This window comes from Podarcis tiliguerta (genome assembly GCF_965153285.1).
Source record: "Podarcis tiliguerta genome assembly, chromosome: 1".
NCBI classification, from domain to species: Eukaryota; Metazoa; Chordata; class Lepidosauria; order Squamata; family Lacertidae; genus Podarcis; species Podarcis tiliguerta.
The window spans coordinates 33697118-33709923 of NC_139534.1; the positions used below are offsets into that span (position 1 = coordinate 33697118).

General features: G+C 41.2%; 1 protein-coding gene across 2 annotated transcripts in view; it reads right to left on the reverse strand.

Annotated features, from left to right (window-relative positions):
* Positions 1-12806, reverse strand: part of GALNT13 (polypeptide N-acetylgalactosaminyltransferase 13) — a 150109-nt gene that overhangs the window by 73283 nt on the left and 64020 nt on the right. For both annotated transcript variants that reach the window (XM_083409611.1, XM_083409612.1), the window contains exons 4-6: positions 6418-6584; positions 3308-3515; positions 959-1129 (exon numbers count right to left, since the gene is read on the reverse strand). In XM_083409611.1, coding sequence (XP_083265737.1) covers positions 959-1129; positions 3308-3515; positions 6418-6584 — 546 coding nt within the window. The remainder of the gene's footprint in view (positions 1-958; positions 1130-3307; positions 3516-6417; positions 6585-12806) is intronic.

Sequence of the window (12806 nt, forward strand, 5' to 3'; positions counted from 1 at the left end):
CAGAGTCAGGCAAAGGGCTATCTATTAAGATTCTCAGGAGACACTTATACATTCAAAATCTGTATCTTTCAGATTATGTTTGCTTAAAGGAATATATCCTCTTCCTAACGTTCCTGTTTTTAAACTAGCAAAAAGAACATACCCTCAAATACAAGAACATAAAAGGTAAAGGTAAAGGGACCCCTGACCATTAGGTCCAGTCGTGACCGACTCTGGGGTTGCGACGCTCATCTCGCTTTATTGGCCAAGGGAGCCGGCGTACAACTTCCGGGTCATGTGGCCAGCATGACTAAGCCGCTTCTGGCGAACCAGAGCAGCGCACGGAAACACTGTTTACCTTCCCGCCGGAGCGGTACCTATTTATCTACTTGCACTTGATGTGCTTTCGAACTGCTAGGTTGGCAGGAGCAGGAACCGAGCAATGGGAGTTCACCCCGTCTCAGGGATTCGAACCGCAGACCTTCTGATCGGCAGGTCCTAGGCTCTGTGGTTTAACCCATAGTGCCACCTGCGTCCCTCTAATACAAGAACATAGGAAACAGCTAACTAAAACAGTACATTGGTATATTTAAGTTCCGTCAACACTGACCACAGCGGACTCTACTCTCCATAATTTATTTCCCAGCTCAATTTAGAAATGCCAGGGACTTAACCTAGGGTCTTCTGCATGCAAAGCAGATGTTCTGCTGTTGAACTGTACCCTTTTCCAAGAATGCTCAAAGAAAATAGCTTTAAAATGTCAAGAGTATAAGACAACTATAACTATATTCTTGGTTCTTATTGTGTTTCATGGACTATCACATTGAAGTAAATCTTGTATTCTTCTAATCTACGTGATACATTATGCTTTTTGCATGAATTTAACCTGAATTACAAGTCCACACACTGATACTTCTTGTGCATACACAACAAGTGATAAAAACAAAAACAAAAAACATTCTTTGTCCCTACCTCTTACCTCACTGGCAATGTTCTGTCTCCTTTTCTTCTGTCCATCTCTCTCTGGGGAACAGGATACCAACGAAAATTAAGTTTCCAGTTAAAACCTCCGTAAGTCATGTCTGACCCAGCCATATACTCAAAAGTGTCATCGCTGATCACATCAATAATTGGGCAAACAACAATCTTTCTATAAAACAAAAAGTAAATATGCAAGCAGGTAATTTTCAATGCAAGGAAATCTCTCTGGCCCCAAATACATATGTGAACTATTGCCAGGCCTGCATTCACAGAGCCCTCAATAATTATCCGTTTGGTAGAATAAAGGGAATCTAGATGGTTAAATCCAGCTGCTGCCTCCCCCCCCCCCCAGTGCACCCCTTTCGGAACAACTGATTACTGCTTTATTTGAAGAGGGATATATGGCAGCTGGAACAGGGAGATGACCAATGTATGGACATAGGATGTGTCATCCAGCTAGGAGTACGCACACAGAACCTTGCTTCTAGAGCAGGTATGGATAATGTGTGGTCCTCCAGATGTTGTGAGACAGCAGCTCCCACCATACTTTAACACTGGCTATGTTGGCTAGGGTTGATGAGAGTTGGCATGCTGCAGATCCCTTATGCATGTTCTAGAGGCAGAAAGCCCTCATGAACAAGGCTACAGTTTTGAAATGCATATGCTATACATACTATTCACAGCACATTAAAGCACTACCATGTTCCTTTGAGTTCAATGGGATTCCAACACACGTAACTTCCTCCACATTATGTGCTTTCCACTCTGCCTTTAAAATAATCTGCTGTGCTCACATATTACTGATGAATAGTTCTGTGCAGCTAACAAAGCAAACTGTACAGCTTTCCATCCCCCCCCCATCAGTTTAATAAAAAATTGGTATTTGTTTCTCTGGCTTTTAAACTCATTAATTCAAGAATGATTTTATGCTGCTTGTGCCAGCTTTTCTGTGGATATTGCATTGATTTTAATGTTTCAACTTCGTTATTGTTTGGAGTTTGTGTGAACAGCCCAGAGGGCATTGTTAATGGGTGGTCAATAAATGTCTAAATTCCAGCTGTATTGGTCTGGACAGAAAATGAAATAATTTTTGTGTGTGCAGGTCTATTAGCTAGAAAACAACCATTTCTGTCATCTTTAACCTAATGAGAAGAATACAAACCAGAGAAATAGTGTGTCTATAATACAAACTGTAAAAGTGAAAACAAGGATGACAAATTAGTCTGACAATGTAATTAACAGTAGGAAGCCACAGGAAGAACAGGCTGGATCAAAAAATTATTGAGATTGGATGGAGCCAAGGATTATGGACTCCATGTACATCCCCTCCAGCATTTCTCCGATGAAAATAGGGACGTCCCATTCCATAATGATAATTTTACTATTTACACCACCACACATCTTACTGGGTTGCCACTCTGGGCAGCTTCCAACATATATAAAAACATAACAAAACATTTTTAAAAACTTCTCTATACAGGACTGTCTTCAGACAGCTCAGGGGTCGGATAACTCCCTACCCTCCAACATTTCTCCAATGAAAATGATCTCATTGGGTTGAGGCACCTGATTATCTGTTTCTACTGTGCTCCAAGGTCAGGGCCTGCTAACAGGGAAGTTGTTTCAACTGTGTCAGAAAGTTCTAGCTTTGAAGGCTTCTGACTAGTTCAGGGGATTCACCCCAGTTAGTATGCATTTCATTATAAGCTAGCCTTTTCTGTTGTTATCTCTGCTTCTATTACCTTGCCTCTTTGCAATAACTCTTTGGAGAGATAATACATTTTGTGCTATGGGCTAGATCTTTTAGGATCAATGCTCTATGATATGTAGTGAGTTAGGGCGAGTTAGCATTGTTATTTTCTTCCGGTTCATAATTCCCAACTGTATTTGTCAATTGGATTTTTGAACCCCAATCTGGGTGAAGATAAAGCAACAGTTATTGCACATCATAAAGACTATGATGTGTGTGTGTGTGTGTGTGAATTGTTGTAACTACCTTCAGGATTGTGACAAGTGAGGTATACATTTTCTAAATCCATAAATAAAATAATTAACAACGGGGCCAATCAGACCCCTCACATTAATCAGGAGGACATGTCTTGTTAGACAAATTTGCTGAACAATGGAGCCAAATAAAAAAATGTGCAGGCTTACTTTTGTTCTAGAAAAGACTAGAAAGGCCTTGGCTGAGACTTATATTTTCAGTATCAGCCCATAAGACCTTTCCCATAACTAACTGAAATACTATGAAAGAAGAAGTTTATAACAAACTTACTTCTAATTAAAGCTCTCCTGGTAGATGCTGTCACAGTGCAAAAGCTATACAGGATTAGTTCTGAAATCTCACCTGTCTTCCTTGATTCTTGCCAGCAGGGGCTCCAGCCAGCCTAAAGTGCATTCACAGTGTGCATCCAGAAAAGTTATGACTTGGCCCTTGGAAGCTGCTGCTCCTCTAAGCCGAGCTCGAATGAGTCCTGATCGCTGTTCCATCCTAATGATTTTTACTGGCACTTGCAAACTTTTCACATAATTCTCTAATGGGACCTTCAGAAAATCTGCCAAATGCAAATTGGGGGGGGGGGGGGATACAACAAAGTGTTTGTTCAAATGAAATTTGGAGGCCAAAAGGAACACAGGATAGAAATTGTGTTGTTAAGATGCCACACACTGCTTTCTGAAAGGATGACTTCCTTGCAACACTCTAATAAACGCATTTGCAAAGGTCAAAAGATTCTGAAGGAAGAAACAAAAAGCTACTGAGAGACATATTGACAATTCACAGAATAAAGGAGGGAAATAAGGCCAGCAGAAAAAGAGAAAGAGCACTATGTGAATGCTGAGGTGAATACAGCATCTGTTTGTTTCATGGGTCATTGAGAAGAAACATGTGGGGTAACAGCCTGAAAAAGAGCACCAAGTGGAACAGATGCAGGGCACACTGTCTTGCAGCTGTGCACGGTAAATTAGCATGGGTATCCTACGCATAATAGGATGTGATGGTGCTGTGGTTTAAATCACAGAGCCTAGGGCTTGCTGATCAGAAGGTCGGTGGTTCAAAACCCTGCAACAGGGTGTGCTCCCGTTGTTTGGTCCCAGCTCCTGCCCACCTAGCAGTTCGAAAGTACGTCAAAGTGCAAGTACAGTGGTACCTTGGGTTAAGTACTTAATTCGTTCCGGAGGTCCGTTCTTAACCTGAAACTGTTCTTAACCTGAAGCACCACTTTAGCTAATGGGGCCTCCTGCTGCTGCCGCGCCGCCGGAGCATGATTTCTGTTCTCATCCTGAAGCAAAGTTCTTAACCTGAGGTAATATTTCTGGATTAGCAGAGTCTGTAACCTGAAGAGTATGTAACCTGAAGCGTATGTAACCCGAGGTACCACTGTAGATAAATAGATACTGCTCCGGTGGGAAGGTAAACGGCATTTCCGTGCACTGCTCTGGCTCACCAGAAGCAGCTTAGTCATGCTGGCCACATGACCGAGAAGCTGTCTGTGGACAAATGCCGGCTCCCTCGGTTTATAGAGTGAGATGAGCGTGCAACCCCAGAGTCCTCTGTGACTGGACATAATGGTGAGGGATACCTTTACCTTTACCTTTATCCTATACATACAGACTCCTTCTTTGCTTCTTGTATGAGAGACAGACAAAGAGAATATACTTTGGCTCACATAAGTCCGTAAGGGACTCCAAAATCCTTCCAGTGCATGAGAAAGAACACTTCTGATAAAGAAGCAAAATAAATGATGGTCATATTTTTATGCTGAGACAATAGATAGCTACTGTCTTTTTTGGGTGGGGGGGAGCTACAAGGAATTATGCCTCTCGCCCACACTGGAGCACTTGAAAATACTTTTCCTGGTCATAATTACTTCCCCCGCCCATCTTTGGCAGCACTTAATAGGTTTTTGAAGACTTGAAACAACTGACTTTTCAAAATAATAATGTTTCCTTAGCTATGTAAAGAGAAACAGTTGCTGGCTGCTGAAAGCACTTCCTTTGGAAGAGCAAGGCATTATGATAGAACAGAAGAGGATAAATTAATAAAAGAAGTATTTGGCCAAAACAAAAGGTATTGACATATATCCTATTTATCTATTAAAACATTCCTACTCTGTCTTTCTGTCATTAAGACATCCAAGTCAAACAATAAATATTCCATATTTGATATGTAACAAAAAGCAATATGATCCTATGAGATGGAAGCAGACGAAATTACTGCATTTTCAAATGCCTTCTTTTCACCATGTTCCAAAAGGCCAAAAGAAAAATGTGCATGGGCAGGTTTTATGGAAGAAGGAATTCCAAAGTTCAGGAGTAATTCTTTCCTATACAGCAATATAATTTCTCTCACAAATACACTGCAGAGCATAGTAAGGCCTTAGGTGACCTGATTGAGAATAATCATTTTGGCAGCATTGGCCCTGTACACAATTTAGACCTTTGGAAACCACATAAAATGGGGCCTCCTCTTCCCATCCTAGAGGGATGTCAGTTGAGAGGTCCAGGAAAACCATACAAGGACATGCATACCTAGTATGTATCACAAAAACAGGACAGAATTCCAAGAAAAGGATCTAGATAACTGGTTTCATCCAGAAATACCTGTAGCCAGGCTTATTACTGCATCATTCAAAACCCTCCCACAAAATAGTACATTTGAGAATGGTCAGTCATAATAAATAATAATAATAATAATAATTTATTATTTATACCCCGCCCATCTGGCTGGGTTTCCCCAGCCACTCATAAGGAGTGCCCAGCTTGTAGCTGGTCAGCTATGGGTCAATTGCTCCCAAGTTCACCTCAGCAGGATATAACAGGAGTTTCTGTAATACTTGTCCTACTACAGAGTCTTTTAAAACTGTTAATCCCCTTTTCTGAGGGGCATTAACAATCTGTTACCTGCTGAGCAAGTCCCACCGGGTAAATTTACTAAGCCTGGGTGTGCATGTGGCAGGCCTCACTTCTGCAAGTATTCTGTCCACATTCTCTGCATGCACACACTGAAAAGTATCCATGTAAACTTGACAAGCAATTGTCAGTTATAAATTGAAGCTCTACACAGGGCAGGTATGGTTCATTTTGTCTGTAAAAGTACGTGTTCACCATGGGCTACAGTGGGTCTCTGTAGCTCACTCCCTGGGTCAGCATTCAACAAACCCCAACCTGCTCTGAACAGTGACACTCCACAACATTGCCCAGATGCAATGGTGATACTTTCCCTCACTACCACTGAGCAGGCAAAAGGGAATCTCACCTGCATCTGATAGACTTGAGTACACATTTTTCACCACTCTAGCCACTGTCCCCATAAAACCTAGGAATGCAATGCAAGATTTTCAGAGTAAACAGATTTCATTTTCTTTTTAAAAGTATTTTACATTCTTATCGCCTTGCCACAACATTACTCTGGAATTATTTATTCCTTATCATAATTTGTTTTCTGTTCACTCATACCTCTTTCACTGGCATCGTCTACCAAGATAATCTCAGAAAGTAGATAGTGTGGAGACCGATTTATAACACTGTAAATAGTACGAAGCAGAGTGCTCCAGGCTTCGTTATGAAATACTATGACCACACTTGTGTTTGGTAGTTCATCAGGGTAGACTTTTGTCTTGCATCTGTCAAAGACAAAAAGGAAGTTGATTTATTCAGAAATTCATTCCATGGCACTAAATAATGGCATACAAGTTAATCAGGTTCCAGAAGCCAGGCCCCAAGGTTGCTGCACTGAAAGCAGAATGAAAGCAGAATATTAATCTCCCTAAACCTGCAAGAAAGATTCCTGCTGGTAACAAATGAATCTATGCTGTGGGTAACAGGGATATTAGTACTAAGACTCATGAAATCCACCTTCTAAAGACATTTTATTGCTCTCAAAACACTGAAAATAACAAGAATCAATGTTTTAAAAACAGCAAATAATAAACTCAGCACCAAGCATCTGCACACAGAGAGAAAACAAAACATCAAAAGGTATTTCTCATTTAGCCTTACATGCCTACACTCACACACATACATCTATGTTCACATGCACAAATAAAACAGCATTTCAGCATTGTTCTCCTTCCCACATCTCACTGATGGCTGGATTATTAAACCTCCTCAAAATGTAAACAATATCTCCTTGATCTATGCTTAGTATCCTTGCTACTGAAAAATCATGAGCAGCTAAACTGATGAGGCAGAAACACAGCAGTAGAGTCTCTGCTGGCGGGGAAAACCCAACATTCCCACCCCAATATGTCTAGCTACTAGTCTCAAAAAATGTTCTTTTGATACTATGCAGCACTTGCACCTAAAAATCTGATGCTACTGTCTAAGCAGTGGCGGAACTTCATGTTCCGGCACCAGGGGCGGAGAGCAGGCGGGGGCATGGCTGGCGCACTTCCTGGGGGTGTGGTACGCTGCCCGCAGGGGCATGGTGCACGTTCTGGGGGTGTGGCGTGCAGCTGCGATGGCACCCCACCGGGGTCGTGGTGCCGGGGGCAGTACACTCCCCCCGCCCCCCTCTTCCTCCACCAGTTTGTCTAAGCATTCCCCCCTTGGATGATTTACATATAGGCACATAAAAATACCTTTACATTTTATATTGCATACTTAAAACAGCAGTGCCATTTATTCTTCCTGTTCAAAACTATGACACATTAAAAGAAACACGACTACAATTACAGGAGCTGTAAACAAACAAATAAAAGAAAACCCTGTTTTCATCTTCCTCGGGTCATTACAATAATTTTGATTGCTGGCAATATTCTAGTGAGTGAAATGTTTTCCTTTGGAAATCATGCATTTGTCAAATGTAGATTTATGAATACGCATGAAGTAAGTACAGCTGTTTAAATGTGATGAAAACACACTTTCCAAGATCAATAACATGAAAACAGAGTGCGCTACATACCTATTTACTATTGTTCCCTTTGGCTATGTACAAATTATGTGACCATAAACTGTTCCACTGTGGCTTTATCCCTTTCAGGATTGTATTGATTTCAGCAATGCAAGGGTAGATAATACATCACATGAATAGAAGCAAAGCAGTCAGACGAGATGAGAAACTGCAGTGACTACGGGCGATTTAAGAGGCAACAGTTATCATTTAGGACCAAATCCAAACACAGTGGCTTAGGTGACTTTACGGATTGTAACGGGATAATTTAGCAGTTACTATTTATTGCTCTACATTAAGAAAGTTAACAGCAGCAATCAAAAAGTATGGCGTAAAATAAAAAAGCTTGATGCATTCGTTATTTGGGTGCCTTTTGTATTTTACAACTACCAAAGCTACTATTCAGTCATCAAAGGACTTGATGAATCTTCTGAAGCAATGGCCAGTTCCCACTATTTCACAACTGTTAGAATTTATACAACTACAGTAAATGGAAAATCCTTCTGTGAAAAAGAAGAAGAGGAGTGACCATTGTAGATTCACTGCAGGCATAAGGCTACCAATCCTGTAGGCACTCTCTCCCTCTTCCCCTCCTTGGCATGCGTTATCCCCTGCCTCATATTGTGGCCTTAATGTAGGGTTTAGGTCAGGGGTCCCCAACCTGGGGCCCACAGAGGCCATTTAACCAGCCCACAAGCTGCCCCCGAACTGAGCTGCCTGCTCGGCGACTCCCTGTGCACTGCACTAAACCAGCGCAGCGTGGGGACTCTCTTCTGTAGCTCTGGAAATTGCTTCTGTGCATGCCCAGATGCCGAAAATCACTTTTGTGCAGGCGCAATTTTCAGTGTCTGAGCATGCGCAGAAGCGATTTCTGGCACCACGGACATGCACAGATGCAATTTCTGGCATCGCGCTGCACCGGCCTGGCCCATGGAGGATCTCCACGGGAGTGATCTAGCCCATGCCCAGTAAGCCTTGCCAAGCCCTAGCTTGGTGTTACATCTTCACAGATGCTTTTAGCTAAAGGATCTGTAAACCTAATTCAAATATGATGGCAACCTTGATCTGCATTAACCATGCTCGATCGCAGCAGTGCAAATTCACACTAAGCCGACAAACAAACCAAGTAAGGATTATAACAAGAGGCAAGAGGGAAATGGAATACATGCCCACTGCTTATTCCGAATTTCTTAGCCATGATTAAGAGATTGCAACATTCTGTACCTGTTGGGCAACAATATACTCAACTCAAGAGCTAAGTATAACTAACACTTTTCTGACTTGGGATCAGATAACAAAAATCACCCTTGGTTAAGATGCGTTAATAATCGAAAGCAATGAAAAAATATACTTTGAATATTTCCTGTAATATTAATAATAATGATAATAATGATAATAATGATAGTAATGATAATAATAATAATAATAATAATAATAATAATAATAATAATAATAATACTTTATTATTTATACCCTGCCCATCTGGCTGGGCTTCCCCAGCCACTCTGGGCAACTTCCAACAAAATATTAAAATACAGTAATGCATCAAACATTAAAAGATTCCCTAAACAAAAGTTCCATTCAAAGGAAGGGGGAAAGGGGGAAAGGAAGGGTATTTTCATTCATTCCAACAGGACTTGTATAGAACTCTCCAGAAGACTGTGACCAAATTCAGAAATTATTGTTGGTATTCCTTCTTAATTAAGATTTCAGGAAATGAAAGAAAAACAGATACAAGTTTTACAATGAAAAATTTGCCTTATGACAAGACTGATGCAATAATTATTATTAACATATTTTTTGATTAGACCAGACACTTGTGGAAAGCACAAGCCAGTGTTATCCAAAAGTGGTCTTGGGATATATTGGACACATACAGTAGTATATTGTTTTATTTCACCCCAATCTCCAGGTGGTGATTCCAGGCTCATGCTTGCTTTTGGAAATGAGGCACAGTGGAGACTGTGGTGTCTTTATGATATATGGTCTATTTACACACACACACACACACACACACACACACACACAGAGCCTGCAATGGAGGGGTTCAAAGAATTAACACTCCAAAAGGCCCTTGTTTCTCCCATAGCTGCAGCCTTGGGTTCCAGCAGAAATCAGGCATGGTTCTCTCACTTCCCAGCCTGCCACTCTTCAGCTTCTAGCTCACCTAACTCCACTCTTCTCTTTGTTTTTCGACCAACCAGTTGAGGAAGGGGGCCCTAACCATTATCTGTGTAGCAAAGAGTTATTTTCTTTGTTCCCTTAATGGCCCATTACCTGGGCTATCACCTCACCAGGAAGCTAGCCTGGCTACTCCAGGAATTTGAATCATTGCTTAAATTTTAACACCTGCTGTAGCATACAGCCTACTCCTCCCCCAACCCCATAACAATACTAAGTAGGCCTCAAAGTTGTGGGGGGTAGGGTAATCCTACCCAAATTCATCATGGAAATATAAGAACTTAAATATCAGAGTTATGGGGGGCGGGGCACAAGGTTCAAGAGTTTCCTAAGGAGATCTTCAACTCTATAAATTTAGACTCATTTTGTTTAATCATCTATAGTGGTTGCCTATTTGTTTCCAGGCTCAATTCAAAGTGTTGGCTTTAAAGTCCTAAATGGCTTGAGATCTTGGTATATCTTATAGACCAATGTTCTGCCCCGAATTTCCATTCAGTATCCAAGGTCCTACTCCTGATTCCCCAGCTGTCACAGGTGGGTGTTCATGTGTCCTGCTTTGTAGAGAACAGTTGTATATTTGAAGAGCTGTCTGATCCCAGATAAAGAACAAAAAGTAATGAGAGCAGGGACCTTAAAGTTGTCAGGAAACAAACAGCACCTCAGAAACACACTGGACATAAAGATCTCCTGGTCTTCCCAGGTATAATTAGGAACGTCTTCTGCTAACACCCTGGAGAGCTGCTACAAGTCAGTGCAGCCAGCAATCTGCTAGATGGAGCAATGGTCTTGACTTAGGTTATGGCAGCCTCCTTTTTCTCTAAGTACAGGAATGCATGCAAAGTGTTCCCATACATGGGAGCTTTCATTTTCTGCTTTGGGCAGCAGAGCAATCTTGCACCCCATGGAATGCCACTGTAGAGGACCTAAGCTGATGTGATGGGTGGTTTGTATGCAATGCTTTAGATCCTAACCATATGCATTTCATTCATATTGAAGCAGCTGTGGAAACTGCAAGAATGCAAAGCTGAATGCAAAGCATTTTGAAATGCAGATCAGAATTTAAATTCTCAGAGATGCCAGTTTGGTAAATTACATGTTTTCTCCTTTTATATTTGTGTGCAACATTCAAGGTTTTGGACACAGCTGTATGTTCCTTAGAGTAGCGTTACAGAATGAACCATCTATTTCAAGCAGTAACTCGATACTGGAGTTAATGTTTATTACACTATATAATAGAAGGTTGATGCACTGTTTCAGATATGAAATTTTCAAATGTACAGTAATAAAAAATCCCTCTGTATATTACTCAAAAGCAGTAATTTGCGCCAACAAATAATTTATAATTTTCTCCCTACTTAGCCAGAAGTAACACTTTAAGAACAACTCTGTTGACACTGCCTTGCTGAATTTTGCTGAACCAAAATACACTATATCCAGTCTTCTATCTATCTATCTATCTGGTAATAGATGGGGAAATGTGTCTTGAAAATGTCTCTATCGTGTTATATTATACAATTTAAATAGGTCTGCAGTTTGCAAGAACAAAGAGACTTCACTCACACCTTCATCTGTCACTGTTCATAACAATGACATACTCAGAATGTGGGCTTGAATATCAAGCTTTCCTTAGGGATTTAGAACTCTAAATAGAGCATTAATTTTTCAAAAGTTGCCTCTGCGCAAGAATTTCATTTAGTTAAAAGCTCAAAAAGCTTTTGTGCCAGAGTAGGAACAAAGTAGCAGATGAAGGAGTATTTCAAAAATTTTTTTTTAAAAAAACCACACACACACAAAGTGCAGGTTTTTAAGAGGCTAATCTTTCTCTCCATCTCCAAAGCAACTCAAGTGGATAATGTGCAGTTTTTCAACATTTTCCCAATCATACTGCTCCATAAAATAAGAATTGGCCCTTAATCCCAATAACAATGAAGCCAGTAGAGACCTTTTTCTACTCTAAAAGAGTAGAACACATCCATGTGTAAGGGGGGGGGGGGAGAGAGAGAAAGGGAAATCATAATCAACAATGAGGAATGTAGTTAAGAGGGAGGGAGTTTATCTTGCTCCCCAACCCTAGTAGTGTTTCAGGCTAGTAAACTGTTAGGAAAACACAGGTGCTTTAAAATTCTGTAACTCCATGTTTCAAGATACAGTGGTGCCTCGCAAGCCGAAAAGAATCCGTTCCGCGAGTCTCTTCGTCTAGCGGTTTTTTCGTCTTGCGAAGCAACCCTATTAGCGGATTAGCGCTATTAGCGGTTTAGCGGCTATTAGCGGCTATTAAAGGCTTAAGGGATTAGCGGATTAGCTGCTAAAAGGCTATTAGCAGCTTAGTGCCTTAGAAAAAGGGGGTGGGGAGCGAAAAAAAACACCCCAGGAATCGCAAGACATTTTCGTCTTGCGAAGCAAGCCCATAGAGAAATTCGTCCTGCGAAGCGCATTGAAAAACGGAAAACCCTTTCGTCTAGCGGGTTTTCCGTCTTGCGAGGCACCACTGTATTAAAAAAATGTAAAGCTGAGGGACAGATTTCCTTCTCTAGTCTTACTATCCACAGCCTGTATACTGTGTGGCACACCTGAATGGGATCCTCAATTTGTATAGAAGATAATGAAAAGAAGCTGCAATCCAAGATAAGGTTGAGGAAAGCAATGCCTCCATCCAACTGGAGAGACTGGTGACACTCAGAATCTGAAGGAGGGTGTGTGTGGAAATTGCTCCTCCTGCATCCCTGTTTACTTTGTCCAATGGAACAGAATGAATAACACTGAGAACCAATCT